Source organism: Grus americana, chromosome 21, assembly GCF_028858705.1.
Source record: "Grus americana isolate bGruAme1 chromosome 21, bGruAme1.mat, whole genome shotgun sequence".
Classification (NCBI taxonomy): Eukaryota; Metazoa; Chordata; class Aves; order Gruiformes; family Gruidae; genus Grus; species Grus americana.
Window position 1 is genome coordinate 336,097 of NC_072872.1, and position 19,211 is coordinate 355,307.

At 57.7% G+C, this 19,211-nt stretch overlaps 1 protein-coding gene across 2 annotated transcripts in view; it reads right to left on the reverse strand.

Moving 5' to 3' along the window:
• Positions 1 to 19,211, reverse strand: part of EPHB2 (EPH receptor B2) — a 131,949-nt gene that overhangs the window by 85,058 nt on the left and 27,680 nt on the right. For both annotated transcript variants that reach the window (XM_054849924.1, XM_054849923.1), the window contains exons 2-3: positions 9,055 to 9,119; positions 4,281 to 4,965 (exon numbers count right to left, since the gene is read on the reverse strand). In XM_054849924.1, the coding sequence (XP_054705899.1) occupies positions 4,281 to 4,965; positions 9,055 to 9,119 (750 nt within the window). The remainder of the gene's footprint in view (positions 1 to 4,280; positions 4,966 to 9,054; positions 9,120 to 19,211) is intronic.

The following is a 19,211-nucleotide window of genomic DNA, read 5'->3' on the forward strand; positions in this document are numbered from 1 at the left end:
AAACCCAAGCGCAGCACAGCAGGGACAGACGCCCACTGCTTCCCACACCTCTGTGATGGGGGAATGGCTCTGGGTCCCTGACACACATGTGCGTGCACACCACCGCCTCTGCACCCGCATCCCCAGGACATGGCGGGGTGGTGGCAGATCGGCTGCACTGGACCTCAAAATAAGATGCAAGCATAGGCAGGGAAGCCCATCATGGATCCCACCTGTAGGACACACATCTGCAAGGGCACAGCCCTACCAAACCCTACCACCCCATACAGCCCCCACGGGGACAACCCTTGTACCGGCCCACCATAGCAACAACCCCGGAGGTCACGCTTCTGCCTTCAGAGCTGGACGTGCGCTGGGCCGGTGCTGGAGCTGACTGGGGAGTATCCAGCTGGGTTGGTGGTGGAACTGGGCTGTCGTGTTGGTGGGGCTGGACAGGACGGGCACAAAGCTGGGTGCTGGAGCTGGGTCAGGACCCCCCACATCCTCCCTCCTGGCTCTGCCCCCCAGGGAAGGAGCAGGAGGAAGGCAGTGCAGGCTCCAAAGGGGACACACTGCTGAGCCCCCAGGCTCCCCACAGGGGTGGTCTGGCTCCACCTTGAGCTGGAGAAGACAGGTGGCAGCCTGGATCTTCTACAGACCATCTAGCTGACCAGATTTCTCCTCTTCCCAGCACGTCACCAGCTCCTCTCCTCCTCAGAAATGCCTGTGACCCCACGGGATGACACCACATGCTTCTGACAGCAAGAAAGTGTCACCACCAGCTTCTGCAGGGCAAAACCATCCATTGTTACCATGGCAAGACCAGGACGACCCACGCTTGGCACTGTACGAGTGCAACAAAGAAGAGGCTGCCCGCTGTGAATGCAGTGATCGGACGCATGGGCAGACGTCCTCCAAAGCCGGAGAGGAGCTGGAGATGGATGCAGGGTTCAATAGCTAGGACTAGCGGCCAGCGGCTGCCGTCCCTGAGCAGGCAGAGACCCTTCCTTGCAGGCAGCGCTCGTCTACCGTCCAGCCCAAGCAGAGAGAGCAGGCAACACAATAGCTCTGCCTCCGCCGTTGCAGAGCGGAGCCAATGAACGAGGGAGGCAGAGAGAGAAATGCGCTTAATATGCTGCATGGGAGGGATGGGGGGGAGGGGGGAGGCGGCAGACAAAGAACAGGGAGATGGAGAAAAAAGACGCAGGCAGGGAGCAGGGGAAGGTGAAGCGGGGAGGACGGGGCTGGGCGTATCGGTCTGGCGGGGGGCGGGGGGGCGGCGGTGCAGGGAAGCGAGTGCACAGAGCCCCTCGCCAGCGCAGCGGAAAGGAGCTGGGAAGCGAGCGGAGGAGCGGAGCGAAGAGGAGCGGGCAGCCGGCCCCTCACAGGGCCCTGCGGGATTGGCGAGCAAGGCCCAGCAAAATGAAAATCTCTTAACCACACAGAATTGTTAACTGCCCCCAAATCCTTTTGTGCTGGGGCTGCAAGCTTAGAAGAGCTTAAGCTGTTAGATGCATGAACTTCCTCCATAAATATCCCCTGTGTTCACTGCCGTAAGCAGGCTTGCGCTGTATTAGCCAGATGAAAAGCCCAGCAGAGAAAATGAACAACTCCTCCCAGCGCCCTGCAGCTGCACCAAGGGGCCGTCCATTGCTCGGGATGCCCTTTTCCACTGGGACCCCTTGGCAGGGCAGGACCAGTGAGCCACGTCCCCCACGCTCCCTGCCATGTCCCGTTTGGGCAACCGAACCATGTGAGAGCACTTCTCCCCGAAAGCCAGCTCGGATTTGCTTTTGTTTTGCTCCTGGAAAGGGGCCCAGATTCCCTCCCACCCCTCGAAACACAAGAAAACCTGCTGGCCACATGTACGAGCGAGTCCCCCAAGCCAGGCAGCTCGTACGCTGGCTCTGTGGGGACCGGGGGCTGGGACACAATGGGACGCAGGCAGGGATGCAGGACTGCATCCCACAGGGCCCTCCCGAGCGGAGCTGGGGAGGAGAGCCCTTTGCCCGCCCGAGCCGGGGTGACCAGCCCCTGCCCCAGTCCCTTGGGGGGCTCACTGGGGGGCTGGGAGAGGATGGGGATGCTACGGTGTCCTGCCAGCTCCATGGCTGGCTCTCCTCCTGGTCCGCAGTCTTCTTCTGGGGGCTGCTGGGGGAAAACAGAGTCTGTCCCAGTCTGGGACACCCCTGGGGTCCCATCCAGCCCTGACCGCACAGCCCAACGGGGAAGGGGAAGGGGAAGGGCAAAGGGGGTGGAAAAAGGGGAAGGGGAAGGGCAAAGGGGGTGGGAAAAGGGAAAGAGAAAGGGAAGCGGAAGGGGAAGGGGAAGGGGAAGGGGAAGGGGAAGGGGAAGGGGAAGGGGAAGGCAGCCCTGGAGCCAGCTGCCCCATGGAGACAGCGGGCTGCCGGCCACCGTATGATTAATGACGGCGGGGAGCACAGGGCCGGGCGCACGCCAGCACCGGCTGGAGAAACAGCTGTGGAGGTACCGGACCTCCCAAAATCCTGCTGCTGCGCAGACAAAGAGGAGACCCGGCCTCTCCCTCCAGCTCGGTCCCTCCACCTTGGCCCCCTGCTCCGCCTCCCTCCCGGCCCCCCAGGCCAGGCTGCAGGGACCTGACTATTCATAAGGCGTCCTGGGAGCCGCGGGGCATGTGAAGGGACCGTCCCTTGGCTGGGCTGGCAGGGAGACCGGGCAGCCCCGAGAAACCATGGCTGCATCAGAGCAAAGTGCTGCGCAGGGCTGGGTCTGCTCGGGCGAAAAAAAGAGGTTGAGATGGAAAAGCTGACATGAATCATTTTGGCTTTCTGGTGTTGCTACAATGCTTCACTTGGGTGTCGTGAAGCACCCGTCTTCCCTTCGTGGCTGGGATCGGTCAGGCTCCCGTCCCATACTGCGCTGCAGCAGTACTTCCTTGCTGTCCCTATCCCCAGCACCATCCCTGCTACAGCTGGAGGACACTTGATCACCCCAAGCTTGATGTGAAGAGACGTTCAGGTGCTCTGAAGCACGGATCTTAAATAACACCCCCAGCACATCAGGGTGCTTGACACACGAGCAGCCCAGCCACCAGCAGAAGATGCGGTGCCCTCTCCAAGGGGACTATCCAACCTGCAGTCCCAACCAAGTATGGCCAGAGACTGTCTGTCCCCCTCTCCGGTGTGTCCATCTCCCCACTACCAGCACCATCCCCATGCCCATTTGGTGCTACCCGGCCACCCCTTCCTGCAGGAAGAAGAGAGGAGACGCAGCTCCTTCCTTACACTGTTCGATGCCCTCCGACCTATCTATAATTGATCTCAGAGAAACCCCAGCTCTGCTCAGAGTGTGCCGATGCTATCAGAACTGTAACGGGATTTTGATGTTCAGCTAGGACAGGGGGGAGGAGGCCATTTGCCAAACACAGTGGTTTGCTCTATGCGTGGTACATACAGCCACATACTGCCCAATAAACATGCAGCTCTTGGGTCCCCATCTGTCTCCCGATAATCCCAGCAGCTCATTTCTCAACCTCCCCAAGTCCACATGTGACTGGGGAGGACCATGGAGATGGGTTTGGGCACAGGAGGGTGGTGCAGAGCCTCTCGCTTGCCCAGGACCAACGCTGGGTCCACAGTGCTCAGCTGAGCTGAGCAGGTGCGCCTGGAGTCTGCTTTGAACATCTACCGGGGCAGAAGAACATCTGCAGAGGCAGGAGAACATCTGCAGGGGCAGGACACCTCTGGCTGCTGAGGGACCTCAGGGGCCAGGCTTGGAGGTGCCCAGGCTGGAGAGGTGAGCCTGGCCCTGAACAGCCTGTGACCACCCTGGGCCATTTGCATCTCACCAGGAACATGCTGCAGACAACTTGTTCCCACCACATCACCTGCACTCCCGCTCCCTTCACCCCAGAGGCATTTCAGCCAAGGCACGGGGCGCAAACTGAAGTGAAAACAGCTCCAGTATTTTGGGAAGTGACTGCAGATCAGTGGCACGCACCACGGCTACACACACATGTGTCCCTCCAAGGCACGGAGAGCATGGAGGGCACCAGCAACAGGCTAGCACCCCGGACCCGACGGCTCTGAGGATGCAGATGTAACACAAAGCCTCTGCAATGGATGGATGAGCCTGGGACAAGTGAGGAGCTGGGGAAGAAGTCAGCGTCCACACACATGCTCTTCTCCCACCCCTGCCCAAGGAGGTCACTCCCAGGTGGCTCATGCAGATCCCAGCTGCAAATCCCAACTGCCACCACTGGCACAGCCCACCGGCAGCGAGGCGAGCACGCGGAGCGAGACCGGAAGGCAAGCGGTTACCTCTGCAGACGGTCCCGTTTTCCACTGACTCATAGCCCGCCCGGCACATGCAGCGGCCGATGGGCACCAGCCACTCGCCATCCCCGTTGCAGTACAGCTTGATCGGCACGTCCACCTCCTCTGCGTTGGTGATGCACGTCCCCCGGGCTGCCACCAGCGAGGTGCTCTCCGCTCCTGAGAGGGTTTCTTGGAAGACGGCCCCATTCTGGATCACGCGGGGACACTTGCGGTAGAAGACACGGACGGCAATCAAGGACATGCAGCCTCCGTAGTCCTGGAAGGCCAGGTAGAAACCATTCTTGGAGACAGGCCCAAAACTGCGCACCTCGGTGTTAATCTTCATCACCCGTCCACCTAGGTCCACCTGTGAGAAGCTCTCATCGGCTGCAATAGTGTCCACCTTCATCCAAGGATTCTCCATCCAGTTAGGAAAAGTCTTGGTGGCCGAGTCAAAGTCCGACTCGAAATAGTACAGGTTAAAAGTCTCCTTACAGGAGCCTGGGACATTAGGGATGCTGCTGCAGTCCCGGACAGAAAATTTCATCTCCACGTGGATGCGATGTGCTCCTCGCCTCCGGATGTACTTGGTCCGGAGCCAGTTGTTTTGGCTGGATTCAAAGACGTTGCACACCTGGTAGGTGCGAATCGTGTTCATGTTCTCATCATACCCGCTCACCTCTTCCCACTGCAGACAGGACACAGAAAGTCAAGGGGCTGCACCCAGCTGCTGCTCCCCACCCAGCTCGCCTCCTCCCAAGCCCGCCACGTGCCAAGCGGGCAGGCTCTGCCGGTACCAGCTGCCCCACACCGTGCCCACCCCACCACACAGGCAGCCCCACGGGCGCCCAGCACCTCGCCCCGGTGCAGCTCCAGCACCGCCCTGCGAGCACCCCGTACCTACGTGCCTCCGTCCCACTCCAGCAGGGTTGGACCCACACCGCATGCCGGGCAGGCTCCGCGCCGTGGGAACAAGGTGGCCCAAGCCCTCAGCACAGCTCGGGGCCATCGCACTGCCAGCAGCACCGTGCTCCGTGCCCGGATTTATGGTAAAGCCTCTCTGCCGGGCGGCAGGGCACAGTGGGGCCATGCCCCTCCTCTGCAGGCAGTAATGTCTTTAGCAGGGGCTCCTGCCCGTGGGCCGCACCGTGCGGCAGAGCCTCCCGGCAGAGTAACACAATGGCTTTAGCAGATGTATTCCCACTGGTGCTGCTACGGTTACAGACGTGGCAGACAGGACCCGCTTTCTCAGGAGCACGTAACGCAGCCATAAAACCTCCTTGCTGGCTGCAGCCCGAGCACCGGCACGGGCGGCTGGCTGCACGACGGGCCAGTAGCCAGCAGCCTCTCCCCAGAGGCAGGAGGGAAGGTTCATAGGAGCCTGGCTGACCGCGCTGTGTACCCGGAAAGGGAGATGCTGGACGAGATCCCACAGGTAGCCCTCATCCCTGCCTCTTCAAGGGCCAACACGCTTTGGGGTCCCTCCTGCAGGTATGCACAGGTCCCAGCCCCAGCTGTCCTAAACTGGACCTATGGGATGTCCTATGAGCCGTGGCACGACAGTAACATCCTTCTCAGCAAGACAGCTCGGAGCTGACATATTTCCCCATGGGAAGCTCAGCCCGGCTCCCTCCAGCCAACTGACAGCTGACTCTGCCAGCTCTGGAGGAGTCTGCAGAGCTCAGGGCTGCTGTGACACCTCCTGGCCCTGTCCAGCTCCCTGCCCTTCCCCCAGGCTGGTTTTTTCCAAACCCATCAGTGCTTGTTGTTGTCTCCATCCTTTGTAGGATGGGGAGACTTGAGAGTGGGTGATGCACCCAGTAAGGGCAGAGCTGCAGCCTGTAACCAGCCACCACTCCTCTGCAGTGAGCACCGATGGGAGAGGGTCCTTGGGAGAGCAGAACCTTTCACTGAGCTCATCAGAGCATCTCCCCCAGCCCAGACCTTTCTGGAAGGCAAAGCATCCCCCTGTGCTGTCCCCTCCCCACCCTCGTGATGCTGGCGGTAGGGACCAGGGTCCAGCTAGTGTGTGACACAGTCCCAGCCGGCTGGAACGGCTTCTCATGAACTTGTTTGTAAACCTGCTCAAGTGGAAGCCAAACTGTTTCCCACAGACATGAAACCCTGAGCACAAGCCTGCTCTGGATGCAGGATCACGACACCCAGGGCAGGGCAGCAGCACAGCCCGGATCCAGCACCAGGACCGAGGTCCGCAGGGAAAATCCTGCAGGAGCTGAGCACCCCTGCCCCTCGGCTTGCAAATGGCCTCACAAGGGCATCTAGGACTGCAGAGCGAGGCTCACGAGGTGGGAGACAGATTGCTCCTCGCACATCAAGGCTAACAGCCCAACAGAAGGCTGTCAGGGAAGATCCCCAAACAGCTCCAACCACTTCTGATTGGCAGTGGCTGCAAATCTGCTGCCATCGCTGGGGGAGGAGAGCATTCTCGCAAAACGCAGGGGGAGCATTTGCTTTATTTTCCAGAAATAAACTTGGCATGGTAGCAGAAAATTGCAGGATCTCCCCATTTTTTAGGGCACCGCTTGGGAGGGGGGTGAAGGAATCAAGGACAAGGCACAGGAAAGCAATCCATTCCCCTGCCCTGCCTCTGACGTGGCTCTCCCTCGCCTGCACCTCTCCCGACACCCTCCACAATCGCGTGTCAGCCACCAAGACCAGGGATGCCCAGCACCCACCCCGGCCCCATCCACACCTGCGCAGCCCCCAGGGAGGGCTCAGGACATGAACCTGAAGAGCTCAGCCTGGCCAGGCAGGAACAGCACGTGGTGGAAGGAGCGTCTCTATGGCTTGGGTATGAACAGTAGATGGTAGAGGTAGGGCATGGGGAGACCTATGAGCAGCTCAGGAGCTCCACAGCCAGGTAAAAAGCAACTGTTTGGGCTTTCAGCTCATTAATAATCACCAGAGGCAAGAAATGAGTGAAGCACCAAGCAGCTTTTGTCTTCCAGGTGATGCTGGCTGCACCCAACCTTGCCAAAGCCAAGCCACCCGAGGACAGGATGCTCTGCCTTGTCCTGCCAGTGGGCACAAGCCCGCGCTGGGAGAAGCCGTGAAGGTGCCGCAGCATCGGCACCCGTGACGTGTATGGCACGGGGCACAACGCGTGCCACATCCCCCACAGCGACCTGCCCATGGGTGGGGACAGGAGGCGATTCCCACCAGCAATGCTGGGGCTGCACTGGACTTTCCAGATGGTCATCTCCATCCTGCTGAGGACGAGGGACCTGGGCGCACCATGGGGGCCAGGCTCAGGACCCCCAGCATCCTCCCGCATCCCTGCAGCAGCGAGCGGGGGGCTCCCGAGCTCCCTTTTCTCAGCTGAGAGAGAAAGTCACCCCTGTGCACCAGCCCCTGAGCTTCCTCGACGTTTAATTAGAAGCCTCTCCCTTTCTCCTCGCTCTCTAATTAACATGCCGGGAGCTCAAAAGAAGAAGGCAGCACAATAATACAGGGAGACGGCTTCCAGCAGGCCCAGGCCTCATTACCGCGGGGCTGGGGAGCCAGGAGCAAGGCGTGCTTTACATATGGAAACACCGCAAACAAGAAAGGCTGGGCGAGGAGAGAAAAAGACTTGACCTCTGCTCCCACCTATTGTGCGCCCGTCATCCCCCTTCGGCGGCCGGGCCAGCGCTGGCGGGGCGGGTGGGCTTGCGGGCGGGCGCGGGGCTTTATCATGGTGATGGGGGACCAGCGCCGGCAGCGCCCGCGCCCCAGTGCGGCAGGGCGGCCGAGCTGCTCAGGAGCCGGGTTTAATCTCCCCGACGGAGGCTTTTCTTGGCCGTTTCTTTTCTTCTGCCAAGTCAGCTCGGGGAGGGGGCTTGCTGTCAGCCCTGGGGTGAGGTCCACAAAAACATCTTCATCCAGCCCCTGCGGAGGGTGGATGGAGGGCAGGATGGAGCCTGAGCCACCACCTCCGCACACGGGGATGGGAAGCATCTCCAGGCTTTGGCCAGGCTGGATTGGGCCAGCCGAGCCCAAGGGAGCAGGTCTGGGGGTGTCGGGCACTTGGGGCGCACACTGCTGCCCAGCTACCACAGCCAGAGGTGGGTGGGATGCTCCGAAGCACCTCGATGCCCCACGCAAACCCCATGGGACACAGAGGTGGCTGGGACCACTCTGGTTCAGTGTCATGAGGGGAAGGATGCAGAGATGCACTGCCCTGTCCAAGCTCTTCTTTAAAGGAGCTTGTTCTGGGTGGTCTCGGGATACGGCTCAGGGGACTTCTGGCACCGGTAAAGCAGAGAGACAGTCGCTGCTGAGCCAGCAAACGTCCCTCCATGAGATGCCAGGGATGCTGGACAGTCATCTCAGGGCTTGATCAAATGGCTGCTGTGGGTGCAACTTTTCAGGACGATGCCATCATCCTTTTCTGCTACAAGTGACAGGCAATGGGATAACAAATGAGATACCAGGGATAAACGACGGTGGCCTTGGCATTTCGTTTCTCCCCTTCCCTGATTTTTAAGTGACTGCAGGCCAGCTTTATGGAGAGTGTGATTCCTCCAACATCGGGTCAGCCTGATGCTGTAGGGTGTGAATTACACTCTTCCAGTGTTGGGGTATTTTTTGGAAGCATCACCTCCTAGAAAACTACCAGAAACCTCCTCTTTTGTGCTCTTCCCACTAGACCTTTTCACATGGCCAAGGCACTTTTCTTCAGTGGGTGACCTTTGCTGAGCCATCCCACCTACATTCACGTGCAGCAGGAGACCCCAGACGGGGCTCCGGGCCCCTGGGAAGGGAGAGGATAACTCACCCCTGAGGGAGGATGCACTGTCCAGCCCAGCTCTGCCGTCGCCGTTGTGGAGTCCATCAGTGTTTCTGCAGGAGGAAGGTGAAACAAGGAGTCAGTGGCCATCCAGTCAATGGCCTGAGGCTGGCGAAAGGGAAAGAGGTGGAGAGGAGTCGGCCCACGACTGCAGCCATCAAGCCCAGCCTGCGCTGAGCCCTCTGGCCAGCTCTCAGCCGGGGAAGAGCCCAGCATCAGTCCCTCTCCACCAGATTTGCCTCCCCATCCATTGCCCATTCCTCCCTGGCCCCCTCATCTCCTGTAACGCAGAGGGGGACGTGCTCTTCCACCCACCAGCCCAGACGGACTTTCCTCCTCAAAATCCAGGATCTGGGTACCACGGCCCCAGAGAAACTCTGATGCTGCAGACAAGGAGCACCGCCTGAGCGAGTTTTTTCCATCACCTTCCAGTTTCTTTTGCAAAAGTGGGCTATTTTTTCTCAGCATTTTGCATGGTAGGCAGAATCCTCGGTGATGTGGTAGCACATGGCAAGGAACAGCACTTTTAGGACTTAAGAGTACTAAAAAATTAAACCAACATTAAAGCTGGTTTTCCAGGCAATTTGGGCTGAAATAGGTCAGGCAATGCTACTGCCAACCAGCACAGAGGAGAAGTCTCGCTAAGCCACGCAGGCAGCAAAGCCTCCTCGTCTTTTGTACAGCTTGTCATGCTTCCAGCACTGAAGTTTTTTTCATCCCAAACAGCTATAGGTTGGCCTAACCATACTGATGGCATGAAAAGGGATGCTCAGGTTATGGCACCCCAATACCTGGGCCTGACGTGCGTAGGTGTTCCCCATCCAGCACGGGAACGGGCCGGACGGTCCCATCAGAAATACACTGCACAGACACTTCCATGAATGATTTCCACAGTCTGCGTAAGCGTCCATCCTCCAGGTCTGCGGTCGCATGTTCATTGCAACATGGGGATTTTTCTGCACCGTCCCCAATGCCGACGTTTTAAGAAAATAGGACAATATTCCGATGCTTAAGAAATGGAGTTTAGAAATCACGCCCAAAGGTTTCAGCACACCGAGGCTGGGCAAGGGAAAAGCATGATGCTGGTGGGACAGACCTGCAGGTCAGCGTACAGCCAGTGATTCTGTGGCTGAGGCCAAGGTGACGCCCACAGAAGAGATGATATCCCTCTGCTCTGTAGGGAGAAAGTGAATCTGCCCTCGATTTCAGCGCGTGTACTCAGGATGCCAACCACATTTGCAGGGATGCTGGAAAGCATCCATCGCACACACACGCAAGACACAAACACGAAATTTGGCTTGCAGCTTCACTTTCCCTGCCCTCCCAGTTAATGCAGGACAGGCAAGGAAAGAGTCCAGCTTTAGGGCTCTGCAGCTCTCAAGCAAAAGCATCTTATGCACAAGATGTACAACCCGCCCACACGTCAGCTCACTGAAAGCACTCAACCAGGAGAACCCCAATACTGTCGAGATGTCCAGCCACCATCCTATAACCCAGTTCCCATGGCCACAACAGGGATGGAAAGTTACTGGCTGCAACAGTGTCCTGTTGCTGCTCCTCACTACCAAAAAAACCAAGCATCCTACCACGAATCCCCAAAAAAGCATCACCACCTTCTCCACTTTCACTGCACTGAACAAAAACAAAGGAAGAAAAGCTCAGCCTTGAGCAGACCCATCATTTAAGAGACAAGCCTGGATGCAGAAACGGCAGCTGTTCAGCCTGCCCAACAGCGCACTTGAACTCCCCGTTTCCCATCAGCAAGCCAAAAAGTGCCTCGGCACAGATATGCTCCTTGCACCTACTTCTGGCAGTAAATCATTTTCAGGCTGTGGGTTGTTCGTTACTCCTGGTCAGAGCCAGCGGTTTCCAGTTCACAGGAAACCAGGATTTCAAAATTTGGTTTTATTCCAAGAGTAAAAAGCAAAAATAGTTCTTTTCAAATTTTCCCACTAGGAAGAGTTCTGGAAGGCAGCTAGTCCAGAAATGTTGTCATTCAGATTTATGAAATTTCTTTTTAAACCGAATATTTGTTTACATAGTTCCATAATAGTGTTTATTTTATCAGAGTATCTGGCTTTTTCATTAAAACACCAGTGGCCCTTTGATCTGAAAGGAAAACAACATTTTTCACCCAGTGCTAGCTAGCTGCATTACTTTGAAGAAAACCTTAAATGTGTTACTTTACCTTAACTATCAATGACAGTGGTGCATAGCAGGCATATTACTAGCAGTGACTATAATGTAAAAGAAGATATATTCTAAACCAGTATAAATAATTCCCCAAATAAAAATAATATTTTGAAGCATGCCCAGATTTTGTATTTTTAAAAGCCTTTTATTTAATGAAAACTCAGCGTAATGGAAACGCTGTAGAGCTCGCTGCCCACAGCCCTCACCTCTGCCCCTTGTCCTCAGCTGAAGAACTGCACATCTCCTTGGGGCTGTGCATCCACCTCAGCTGGCCCCAGGGCATCTCGTTTTGATGCATGTCAAGGAGTTGTAGAAATTAGCAAGTTTTAAGCAGGTTTTTCCAATGGTCAATTGTCTTCTCATAAAAAAAAAGATATTCCATTAATTTTAGTCCGAATTTACACTGTTCGGCTGCCAGCTATTAGATTTACTTTTACTTGTACAAAGACTGTGCTGTCCAAAACCTCCTTTCCCTCTTGTGGTGCTTCAGGGTGGCAAATGAATCATCTCCAAGATAACTAAATTAGGTGAGCTTCCTTATTCTTCCACCCTAGAACAGGTTCCTTTCTTTGAGGCTCCTGTTTATCAACCTTCTCTGTGTAGGGTGGACCCCAAGACTGCGGTTCCCACTGCACACAGCTGTAACATCCCAGCACGCCCCTTTTTGCACAGCTTTTCGACCAAATTAACTGCCCTGTCTGAAGCCCATTTAGAGAGGGGTTGGCATGTTAGCACTTCACAGAGTCACCTGAGCTACAGAAAATTGTGAATAACCGGTCCCCGTGAATCAGAGTGAATGTGGTTACCCGCACTGACGGCAAAAGTGGATGTGAAGGCAGGACGGGTTTCAATGGTGGTGGTGGGTTTGCTCCATCCTCCACTGATGGCTGAATTCAAAACACCTTATTGCCCAAATAATGGCCCATATCCCTGTCCAGGAGCAGTCCTCACCCTCCACCTGAGGGCAAGGAGGCCACGTGGTCCTCCAGGGAAGATCACTGAGAAGTTTCTTATTTCCAGACAAAGCAGCACATTAATTTGTTTCTTCAGAAAAAAACAAATCAGGAGTGATGTCCAATGAACCCAACATCTGCAGGGGCTTCTCTCTGCTTCTCTCCCAGCCTCAGACCTACTCAGATCTCCACAGCAAGAGGCAGTGGTGGGCAGACTGCGGTGGGAGGAAGGCCCCATGAAGATGCAGCCAAGTCCTGCTCTGACATCCCATCCTGAAAGTGCTGGCACGGAGTCCAAACTAGCAACCAATAAACCAGGAAGGTTTAAGAAAGCAAGACAAGGCCTTACCACCCACCTCAGCCGCACAAGAGAAAGGCTGAGATCCCCCCAGGGTCTATTCCTCCTTCAGCTGGATGGGTTTTTATTGCTGCAGGGGGACTGCGGAAGCTCATCAAAGAGGAATTTGCAAGATGATTGATTGTGGTCTGCAAGGATCTACACCAGGAGAAAGTAGTAGCAAACAGAGCAGCTTAGCCTGTGAGGGAAATTGCAGCTACAGCTTTGCCTGGGAGCTGAACCCAGTAAGACACGTGGAAAACAAGATTCAGTTTTACCAGGGACAGTAATTGCCCCTGAAGAGTAATTGCCAAGAGATGCAGATTTTGCACCACTTGCATCCTTCCCCATCCCGGTGAGCCTGGAGCTGGAGAAGCACGTGCTGCAGGAGGTCACCGTGGTTCCTTCTGGCCATCAAGGTATGATAACCGAGGAGATACTCATGGACATCTCTGAGTGGATGGGTGACTCCAGGCACTGAGACATCAGTCGTACAGAGTTCTGCTACAGGTGCACGCCCTGCACGAGCCATGATAAGCCCCAAGGAACGGGAACCCACCGTCCTCCACCCGCAGCAGTCCCAACAGGGCTGCCCTCAGCGCACTCAGTCCCTTGCAGCTTCTGCACCCATGGTGACCCATGGTGGGCTGCCATGGCCCCTTCTCACCCAGCAGGTCTCCCGATCCTACCTGTGGGCTGCCTCATGCTCATACCCTGCTCCAGGCACCCAAAAAAAACGACTCCTGGGCTGGGGTCAACAGAGACAGACCAATTTCTGGATGGGCAACCCCAAGCCCAAGCATTAGCGCCCTGCCAGCCACGGAGAGGAGAAGGTCCCTGCTTCAACCAGCAAACTCGGCAGCTTCACTCACTGCCACAGCCAGTGCCTTCACGGCGCCATCCTGCCAGTTTGGCAGTGCCAAATAACAGGGTGAGGGGCTGGTGCCTCGGTAGCCCCATAAAGACCCCCCCGGCATCCAGGACAGAGCAACCCCCCGGCAGCGATGGTGACAACATGGAGCAAAGCCGTGCGGGAGCGGCACGGGGGGGCGGTGCCTGGCCCCTGGCCCATCTCTGGTGGCTGGCGATAGCTGCAGATCAGTGAAACGCTCTCTCCGGAGCAGCATTTTCTCAATATTGTTGTTTGTGTTCTTCCCTCCTGCATGTTTATCTGCAGATTCACATGCTACCCACGGCATTATAAATAAATCTGCAGCTGCTCGAAACCAGCAGACGCAACTCTGGCCTGCTTCCCACCAGAAACCGCGCTGCTCCCCACGGGACGGTTAGGAGATAAGTGCCTGTCCTTTTCACTTTGAAGATGCTTTCAATAAGGAACTTTCTGCCGGCACTGAGGCCCGTGGCCGGCACTGCCGCTTGCTACGATGGTGTGCCAGGGCTCCGGCTCAAGCACTCTGCATCTAAAGATGCATCATCACCACCATGCCACCACCTCCAGATGCTCAACAGCCACGCTAAGATGCCATCAAGCTGACAATCTGCTATGGCAGCAACCTGGATGGGGGGCTCCTACACTTCTGCATGGTCTTCTTGCTGCTCAGCCACAAGTGAGATGGGTGTGGGGATCTTAGCTTTTCCCATCTGGCCAGGTGAGGACTGAGACTGGTGGGCAGACCTGGGAGGGCAGGACAAGACTGGGATCATGCTGGGTGCTGGCGGTGACAGAGGACACCAGCATGGGATGGCCAGGACTGGGGATGGAGAGTGACGGGACCAAAGGACAGTGGCAGAGAGGGTGGAGGGGCAAGGAATTAACAGAGGAGCTGTGCACATTGCAGACACACTTCTCTGTGTCCAGAAAAATAACTTCCATGGAGTTTTGCCAATCTAGACCAGTTCAGAGCATCTGGCCCCTGGTTTCTCAGAAGTCCTGGCAAATCCTTCACATTCACAGGCTCCAAACTCATCCAGATAAAGAAACAGCTGGACAAATAAACAGCCCCACAGATAGCTGGAGTCTCCACCCTCATTTTTCCACCCACAACTTTTTCCCTTCCCCTTTTACTTCTCACGCCAGCTCCTCCCTCTGGGTAGGAAACTTGCCAGCATTTTAATCCTGGTACAATATTATTAACACAGGGAGTGAGCTTCTAGGTTGACCCAGGATCACAGGAGCTGCGGCCAGTGCTGGGTGTGCAAAGCAGGCAAGAAGTTGCCCAGACCTCTATGACGGGCTGGGAGCAAAGTCATCCCATGGCAGAGATGGAGGGAGACCATGCCTCATCACCACCACCTCCCAGACGGGACCTGGAAGCCCACCGAACGCTCCTCATCAGATCAGCCCAGGCTGGAGGGATGCTGCAGAGTGGGCTCAGTGACGGAGCCCAGCCGGGCAGAGCAAGACCGCGATGTGCACCGGAGACACCGCAGCTTGGGACAAACTCCTCCGTGCAGGCACACATGCTCCTCAAACTGCGTTTCCAGGCTGGCCTCAGGCACAGCCACCGCATCCCCGTGTGGGGGGGGCGGCTAATGAGAAACCCGTCTGTCCCCCGCCCCGAGGAGCCCTTGCCGCAGATCTGTTTACCCTTCCAGAAGTTGAAAGGCCCCTCTCTGCCTCCCGTGCTTTACTGGAGCCTTATTATAATATTTTTGCCAGCGAGAGCTGAGAGGGGCTGAGCAAACCCAGTGGCCCTTCTCTGCAGCCCCGAGCTTTGCTTTGCCTGGCCGATGGCCAGCGGAACAAACTGAAACCCAATCCTCCCCCGGCCGACCCGCTTGGCGCGGGAACAGCACGCTGCATTGTGAGCCGGCGGCTACAGGATATTTTGGATACTTCACTCAGGGATCCACTTAAACTCCAAGAGGGAGAGTGATTGATAGGGAGCGAGAAGAGGCAGTTGACTGAGCTGGGATGGGGACCGCCGGCATCCCATCCCATGCCCAGAGCCCCAAAGGCCACCCCAAGGGCAGCCGTACCAGGTCGTGCCAGTGGTCCTGGTGCTATGGACCCAGCAGACAGGTACCTGGCCAGTCAACGACCTTCCCTGAGAAATTAGGTCTGGCCAGACTCAGGGACCTAAGAACAAAGGTGATGTTCAGCATCTCCATCATCCAGAGCGCCTCTGACCTGCCAGCCACCCCCCCAGGCTGATAGTCCAGGGGCTAGCAAGGCACACAGCAGGGAGGCCTGACCCCAGAGATGCCACACAGTGCTGGCAAGGGAAAGATGTCATCACCTTTGGGGAGCCATGGAGCCTTCCTGGCCCCTCAGTTCACCAGGACATCACCCACAGCTGCCTGCAAGCCCTGCGGAACAGGAGCCAGCCCCAGAGCCAGGGAGCAGGGGACGGTGCTGGAAGCTGGTGGGGCTCAGCATGCCCGCTGGGACACCTTCACCCGTCTACTGGGTGATGCTCAGCTGTTTGTGACACTCGGCAGACAGGACCGATGTCAAACGAAGGGATGTCCCCAAAAGACCCTGCCCTTAGCACAGCAGAAACTCCCCCTGCACCTTGCTGAAGGGTGGCCACGCTTTCCCCATTCCCATCAGATCCCCCCCTTCCCCTGATCCTCCACGCCTTGTCTGACCACGTGCACCACTGGAGCCGTCCTCAGGGGACCAAACCCCGGGCTGATGCTGCTCTGCACAAGGCAGGGGGCACGGAGGCCCTTGGGAAATAAGGAAAGCAGGGCTCGGAGCAGAGCTGTGCCCGGCATCAGGCAAACGGCATGCCAAGGGGTGAGCCAGGAGCCAGGGCTGAGCACGGCCATGACCCAAAGCCAGCACGCTGTAGCCCCTCCTCTCCCTACCCCAAAGCTGTCGGCCATCGCAGGCGTTCCCGGTGCTGGCTGTTCTGCTGCTGGAAAGCTCAAAACCAAGGGGAAAAGCCCAACTCAACAGTCCCAGGGGTCCTGCAGGTCATCCAAGCACGTCCTGCTTTCTAAGCACCCAACCAACCATCAGCCTATCCAGACGTTGCTGCCAGGCAGACAAGTGCTAAGGATTGCCCCTCTCACCTGCCCGGCCGAGAGCAGTACAGCCCAGTGCTGGCTCTCAGCTGAGAGGGGCTGGGAATTCAGATTTTGGGATCTTTCATCCTGGGGCCTCTGCTGAAGAAGCACGTTAGGCTGGATGTGAGGGAGGACCACACTTCGCCCCCAGCCATCGCTGCAGGTGCACCCTCTCTGGCACCAGTTCCCCAACACCGTCTGCCCCAGAGGTCAGCAGAAACCTGGTAACCCCACCTGAGAGCCCAGAAAGCTGCTCCAGCAGCACCAGGGACCCACGGTCCTTGCTGACAGCATCTGTCCCAAAAGGCGCCGGGACTTGTAGGTGGTCTGAGTTCAGCCGAGGGCAGGCTGCTGGGAAGAGACAATGCAGATGCTAAATGCCAGTGAGCAGGGGCCCTCCTGCTGCTGCTGGGAACGCGGTAGCCACACAGAGAAGCCACAGATGCAGACATTTAACAGCCATTGCTACTGTCAGTGCTAATGACTCGGTCCCTGCAGTGGCACTGACCCTGTCGTCTGCGAGACACCTTGCGGGAGGGAATCCCAGGGTTAAGCAAGTGTTGTCCTCACCCGCATCCAGCCTCATCCACCCTGTCAAAGACTAAATTCCCCACCGAGCCACCTCCCAGGAGGATGGAGCGGGTCCATGTCCCTCCCGACAGCCTCCAGGTCCCTCTTCTTCTCTGGGGGCCACAGGAGCACCCTGGGAGGTTGGAGACCCCATGCCCATGAGCTCCTTCTGCAGATGCTCCAGCCCCCAAGGAGCCGGCAGCCTCCACCAAGCGCTGCCCCAGTCCAGCTGTTAGCGTGGCACAGCCACATACGGGGCTGACCCCGCGGCACGGATGGACACACGGCTGTCGCCGCTGGAGCCCAAACATGGAGCCGCTACCACTGGCGTGCAGCAGTGGATGCCACGTACGGCTCCTGGCTGCAGCATCTGGGGGAAAGAGTTGTTTTGTAACATAATAACCTGCTCCCACCACGGTGCCCGGGGGCCCACTGGTACAAGGTGTAACGCCAAGGGTGCAGGGCTGCACCGCCTCGTCCCCTTCAATACCCCAGACCCACTCTCCTGTATCCCAGACACAGTATCCTGTATCCCCAGACCCACTCCCCTGTATCCCTGGGCACGGGGGCGAGGTGACCTTAGGAGCTTTGGGATGCAGCAGGAAGCCCAGAGGCAGCAGAGCATCACCGGGTAAGGAGCACGTGCTCGGCTCTTGCCCGACACCCATCCCTTCTCGCCATCATCCAATGCAATGAGCGTTGAGGGCACCAGGAGGAGCGACGTGAGCCCAGGGCACAGGGTTTTGGCCAGTTCTGCCTTGCCCTGCCCTGGGGCCAGTGCCACCGGCCACCCCCACCTGGCACGGGGACTGTGCATGCAGTGAGCCTCGTCCTACCTCCCAGCACCACTGGCTCTAAATGAGGTTTTGTCACCCAGCGTGGTGGCACGGGCTGCAAGCAACTTGTTCCCAGCAGGCTCCGGAGCCCTGCTCAGCATCCCAATTGAGCTATCCTTAATGGGCTTCAATTTTAATTTGCTTTTATTGGAAAACACAGATGGTGACCCCCCCCTCCACCCCGCTCGAACATATACAGGGTAATAACATTTATGGGGGAAAGATATTATCTCCAAACACAGCCAAAGCTCCAGCAAAAGCCCCACCACCACGCAGCGACATGCAGCTGCGCCGCACAGCACTGTGCCTGGCTCGTAAAGGCAGGGCCACACAGAGCCACCGGCACGGCGGGGGCCAGGGGAGGCAGGACCAGGGTACAGCGAAGGAGAATTAAAGACCAGGACCAGCCCCTGGTGCAGCCAAGCAAGCCTGGCAGATTAACCTGGTTAACTTCTTCCCTGACTGGGTCTTTGCAAAGCATCATGGGGAGCTGCCCGGAGCAGAGGGACGCCCAAAGCAGCTGCGCCAGTGTCCCCCCCACCAGAGCCAGCCCCTGCCTGCAGCCTGGCCAGCTGCTCTGAGCATCCCTGGCTCCAGCCAGTCCCCTGCAACAAGTTCATGTCAGAGCTCAGGGCGGCTGCAGGGAGGTGACGGCAGCGCAGGCAGAGGCAGGGAGAGGCAGGCAGTGCTGCACTGGCAGCCAGGCTGCACCAGAACCGGCATGCCGGGGTGGGGAGTCCCCCAGCAAAGAATAAGCATTGAGCAGCCCTTGACTTGCACCGCATGCACCCGGGCACCTAAACACCAGTGTCTGTGGATGCTCCCGCTCCTCCGGCACTGCCGGTGCTGCCGCGCAGAGCCCCCGACCCCCTTTCACGCCCCCCCCACCGCCAAGCGCGCAGAGCACGTGGCTGAGCGGGGATGCCCTCCGCCGCGCACGTCTGGCTCTGTGCATCTACCTGACAGCCAAGTATTCCTGCTTTTCACTGTTTTTACTGACAGGCTGTAAATTTGCTTCTGGTTGGCAGCTCCAAGCGGGAACGGCTTGGGAGGAACCGCAGGGCCAGCTGCCGGCTTGTTTTTGCCAAGCCGCAGAGGGATGCCCCCATGCCCTGGGCTGGCCGTGGCAGTGGGGGGCTCCGGATCAGGCTCCTGACCACAGGAAGCTTCTGCCCGGGAGAGACGCAGGAAATCCCAAAATCCCTACAAGGATCTTGGCTCCCATCTAGCAGCTCCCGAGGCCAGAGCACCTCTCCCCCGCCGTCCCTTTGGTATCTCCGG